The sequence below is a fragment of the Austrofundulus limnaeus genome, unplaced genomic scaffold, assembly GCF_001266775.1.
Source record: "Austrofundulus limnaeus strain Quisiro unplaced genomic scaffold, Austrofundulus_limnaeus-1.0 Scaffold83, whole genome shotgun sequence".
NCBI classification, from domain to species: Eukaryota; Metazoa; Chordata; class Actinopteri; order Cyprinodontiformes; family Rivulidae; genus Austrofundulus; species Austrofundulus limnaeus.
The window spans coordinates 604,023-609,738 of NW_013952485.1; the positions used below are offsets into that span (position 1 = coordinate 604,023).

The 5,716-nt window shown below is 43.9% G+C and overlaps 1 protein-coding gene across 1 annotated transcript in view; it reads right to left on the reverse strand.

Annotated features, from left to right (window-relative positions):
* LOC106519812 (collagen type IV alpha-3-binding protein) overlaps nucleotides 1-5,716 on the reverse strand; it is a gene marked incomplete at its 5' end in the record, with an annotated part of 44,409 nt that overhangs the window by 4,468 nt on the left and 34,225 nt on the right. Inside the window, 1 exon segment of the mRNA XM_014011625.1 lies at nucleotides 2,790-2,926. Coding sequence (XP_013867079.1) covers nucleotides 2,799-2,926 — 128 coding nt within the window.

Sequence of the window (5,716 nt, forward strand, 5' to 3'; positions counted from 1 at the left end):
CATCCATCCATCATCCATCCATCCATCCATCCAACATCCATCCAACATCCATCCGTCCATCCATCCATCATCCACCCATCCAACATCCATCCATCCATCCAACATCCATCCATCCAACATCCATCCATCCATCCATCCAACATCCATCCAACATCCATCCAACATCCATCCATCCAACATCCATCCATCCAACATCCATCCATCCATCCATCCAACATCCATCCAACATCCATCCATCATCCATCCATCATCCATCCAGCATACATCTATCCACCCAACATCCATCCATCCATCCAACATACATCCATCCATTCAACATACATTCATCCATCCAATATACATCCATCCATCCATCCATCATCCGTCCAACATCCATCCATCCAACATACATCCATCCATCCCTCATCCATCCATGATCCATCCATCCATGATCCATTCATCATCCATCCATCCAACTTCCATTCCTCATCCATACATCCATCTAACATCCATCCCTCATCCATACATCCATCCATACATCCATCCCTCATCCATACATCCACCCATACATCCATGCACCATCCGTCCCTCCCTCCCTGTGGGGAGCTGGTGTTTGTCTCCAGTCTTGTATAAAGTATGTCAAAGTGATACATGAATAAAAGTACAAGTATTTTATCATAAAATAACTTTGGTAAATGTTAAAGTCTCCTCTAAGAACATTGACTAAAAGTCTTAAAGTATCTAATTTTTTTGTACTTAAGTATCAAGTAAATTTCTGTAAAAATTACCGTAAAAAGTACATATTCAATATAAGCACTCAAAGTAAAAGTATTGTGTAAAAGCGAACGGTTAGATTTTCCATAATGACATGTATTGGGAGGTTACCTACTTCAAATTTTTAAAGGCCATAATGGCTATAATATTATATTAACACCTGTTTCTGCTGCTGATATATATTTCTGATCAAAACTTTAAGACTGGTTGAAAAATAGCAAGAATTCACATTTTCCACTGTTGGATCATAAGAATAGTCACTAAATAGTCTAAAAAGAGCTTTCAAACACAAAAAGAAGAAATATGCTGTTCATCAACTAATGAAAAGTTTGACCACAGCATTTAAAAGCCCAAATATTGTTAAAAATGTGGCTTCAGTGTCATTTTGTCAGATATCCACAGGGTCATGACCTCCTGATGGCACAACAAAAAGGCTTTGTGTCTTTAAACACAGTCAGATTGTTGAGCTGCTGAGGCTGGACACACACAAACAGTCGTATCCTGAGGGTTACACAACTGTCATGAATTCTGTCCAGGTGTTTTTTAAATCCAGGTCATGTCCTGTTTATCCACCAGCAGTTAATGAAGCTGCTCATTGTTTGTCTGGTGTCCAGCAGCCCAGTAAACTCAGTCATTACAGGAACCAAACAGTCAGGTAGCAGACCCACAGAAAGGTACTGGGCCTGAGGCAGACAATGTAATCTGCTGTGTGTCAACAACTGGGATGATCCTCGGTCCACATTAAGCTCAACAGAGGTGCCAACTGCATCAGACTGCATCTGTAAGAGAAGGCTTCTAACAACTGAAAACCACTTCAAAAGCCTCGTCTCCTTCAATGTGGGCAGTTTGCAGGAGAGCTCCCTACATGAGACACACTAGCTGTGTTTCCATTACAAATGTGCACAAAACTTTGTCGATATTCTGTTAATGTTGAAAACACAGTTCCACAACTGCTGTGTTTCCATTAAGTAAGAAATGCTATTAAAGTCACGCGTGAATGCGTTTGTTCTCGTGATAAGTCATTACAAACATGGCGGCGATGGATGTAAACACATAGCATGTTGCTACCACGACACTAGCGCTCATCATCAGAGGAGACGTCGGCGTCTTTTATCGAGGCTTTCCAGAGACAAGTCCCTACTTGGGAGCGGCTACGTATGCTGTGTTTTTGGGAAATTGTAGTCGGTGAGTTTACTATTTTATACTACTTCTGTGATATTACTACTACTTCTACGTCCTGTTATCTTCTTCGTCATCTTTTTCACCAGCAGAAACAGCCGGTTGTTGATCACGTGACTCCTGTGATGTGAAAAAAGTGTTTCCATTGCAGTTTTGCGCAAAACACCAATTTCGATACGGCTGAAATACTACCTCATCCTAGCGCAAAAACATTTTGTCAAAAAATGTAATTTTTTTCTAAATTAACATGTTTCCATTGAGCAAATTTATTTTCAAAACTCTAATTTGCACATTTTCATGGTCAATGGAAACACAGCTACTCCCATTCTTGTATTTGTATTTCAAAGCTCTACTTAGAACCTTGTTTTGATCCAACAGTGTGAATTGTTGCCATTTTTCAACAGGTTTTACCATGTTGATCAGGACTGTTTATCCTGCTGATCTTTATACTCAGATACTAATGTCCTGCTGGTCTGGCTCATGTTCACATGTGATGGATCAGGTCAGAACGGTATAGATTTATAATTCCTGTCCAAACACAGTTAAATTAAATGTACCTGTTTGATAGATCTGGATAATGTTTTTAAATAAGTCAACATGAAACAGGAGTAATGATTTTTTACTTCTTATCTTTTTTAAATGTAAGGAAAAGTGAAAAGTCAGCTGAACAATAACTATTCAAGTCAAGTATAAATAACCTAAATTTGTACTTCCGTAAAGTAGCCAAGTGTTTGTACACTACTTGGTTACTTGTGTGTAGAGGTGAGTGTGTTGGAGGCAGGGGACACACAGAGACAAATGAGACAAACACTCACACAGTGACACAGTGGATGTGATGTCAGTGGTCCTTCTCTCACCTGTGGGCCTCAGAATAAAATGGGTCTGTCAGCAGTTTTTTCCTGCACATACAAGGTGAAGCGCTTGAGGAACTTGGGGTACTCCCTCTTGGCTACGGCCCTGAGCACGGAGGCAGGAGCCCACCCTCCTGGATTCACTGCACAAACACAATATCACACCTCGGTTAATGAGTATACATGTATTTTACATTGGTCAAAAGACTGATGTGGTTTGATATATTTCTAAAGACAGGTAATATCTAATAAATATACATATTTTACAAACAATCCTGATCAATGTGGAACTAAGAACATGAGACACCTCCTTTACAGATGTGATTTTAAATATGAAATAGATGCAACTAAAGCTAATTAAGACAGTGGAGCATAAAAACACTCTGGCTTTAGGACTGGAGTCATAGGACAGTGTGAAGCTGTCGTTTGTTTATATCCTGAATTATTCTTCATTTCTGCTGCTATAGACTTAGACTGCTGGAGCACAAACTGAGCACATTTCCTCACTCTGCTGTTGTCTTTAGTCTCTCTTCTCTACATGTTTATTGTAATTATTTCTATCATGTTTTTTTCTTTGTTTCTTCCAGAAGAAGGTGCACCTGGACCAGTCCTGGACCAGTTCTTCTGTGTTTGTCTGTGTCTCTTTCCTGTCCCTCAACCAGCCGGTCGAGCCAGATGGTCTCCTGTCCTGAGCCTGGTTCTGCTGGAGGTTTCTTCCTGATTAGCAGGGAGTTTTTCCTCTCCACCGTTTGCTCAGGATGGGAGACTGTGATGAAGTGATTCAACACAATCTGCTGCTTTCTTCTTTAGATTATTCTTTTTATGTACAGTGTCCTGAGACAACTTATGTTGTGACTTGGCGCTATATAAATAAACTGAATTGAAATTATTTATATAAGTACTTTGTGGTTTGGTAGTTCACTGTGAAACTAGTTTAATGAGCAGGAAACAAAGTCTGACTTCAACCAGTGATGATGCTGTAAGAACAGGATGATTAGAGGCTCACAGGCTCAGTATGAAGAGGTTAATAACAGGAAAATGTAATGATTCTCCGTCTGGCAGCAGGTCAGGGTTCCTGCTGAAAGAAGGATCATTTTATCACAAAGCTGCAGCTCAGATCAGGTCTAAAGACACGTTCCCAACAGATCTGCTGTTCCCTCCGATACCAGGGACCCTCTGATACCAGGGACCCTCTGATACCAGGGACCCTCTCATACCAGGACCCACGATACCAGGGACCCTCTGATACCAGGGAACCTCTCATACCAGGGACCCTCTCATACCAGGGACCCTCTCATACCAGGGACCCTCTCATACCAGGGACCCTCTCATACCAGGGACCCTCTCATACCAGGACCCACGATACCAGGGACCCTCTCATACCAGGGACCCTCTCATACCAGGGACCCTCTGATACCAGGGCCCTCTGATACCAGGGACCCTCTGATACCAGGGACCCTCTGATACCAAGAATCCACTGATACAGGGACCCTCTGATACCAGGGACCCTCTGATACCAAGAATCCACTGATACAGGGGCCCTCTCATACCAGGGGCCCTCTCATACCAGGGACCCTCTGATACCAGGGACCCTCTGATACCAGGGACCCTCTGATACCAAGGACCCTCTGATACCAAGGACCCTCTGATACCAAGGACCCTCTGATACCAGGGACCTTCTGATACCAGGGACCTTCTGATACCAGGGACCTTCTGATACCAGGGGCCCTCTGATACCAGGGACCCTCTAATCCCGGCACCGTCTGATACCAGGGACCCTCTGATACCAGGGCCCCTCTGATACCAAGAATCCACTGATACAGGGACCCTCTGATACCAGGGACCTTCTGATACCAGGGGCCCTCTGATACCAGGGACCCTCTGATACCAGGGACCCTCTGATACCAGGGACCCTCTGATACCAGGGCCCCTCTGATACCAAGAATCCACTGATACAGGGACCTTCTGATACCAGGGACCTTCTGATACCAGGGACCTTCTGATACCAGGACCCTCTAATACCAAGAATCCACTGATACAGGGACCCTCTGATACCAGGGCCCCTCTGATACCAGGGGCCCTCTGATACCAGGGACCCTCTGATACCAGGGACCCTCTAATCCCGGCACCGTCTGATACCAGGGACCCTCTGATACCAGGGACCCCCTGATACCTAATGCCAGGACCCTCTGATACCAGGGACCCTCTGATACCAAGGACCCTCTGATACCACGACCCTCTGATACCGGGACCATCTGATACCAGGGACCCCCTGATACCTAATGCCAGGACCCTCTGATACCAGGGACCCTCTGATACCTAATGCCAGGACCCTCTGATACCAGGGACCCTCTGATACCAGGGACCCTCTGATACCAGGGACCCTCTGATACCAGGACCCTCTGCAGTTGGATAAATTAAATAATATCCTGTAATAAGGCTGAAGCCTGTTGTTGTTTAAGAGATCATTTCTGCACCATTTTAATTCATCATGAACTCATGTAAGTGAACACATGCATGGGTTCATTTTTCACTGTGTGTCTGCTGTTTACAGTCATTGTTTCCCAGCATACCCTGACAACTCAACTGTTTACACACCAGCTGTGACACTGCTGTGGGGCTGTACACATTTCATTAACACACCTGGCAGCTCAGTGGTTACAACTGCTGCATCACAGCAACAACACCCTGCTTTGAGCCTGGGCTCTTTCTGTTCGTCTGTTCTCCAAATGTTTGTGTGGCTTTGCTCAGGATACTTCAGTTTCCTCCCACAGCCAAGACAGCTGGTAGGTTTCCTTCAAGCCCAGGCCTGCCCTACAAACAAGATCTGTGATTTTACTGAGACTTACCTGTACAATAAAGGTTCATAAATAATATATAATAAAGTTTTGCCTAAAAAAGGTGTCCTGAAGTACACGTTACCATTTCTGTCC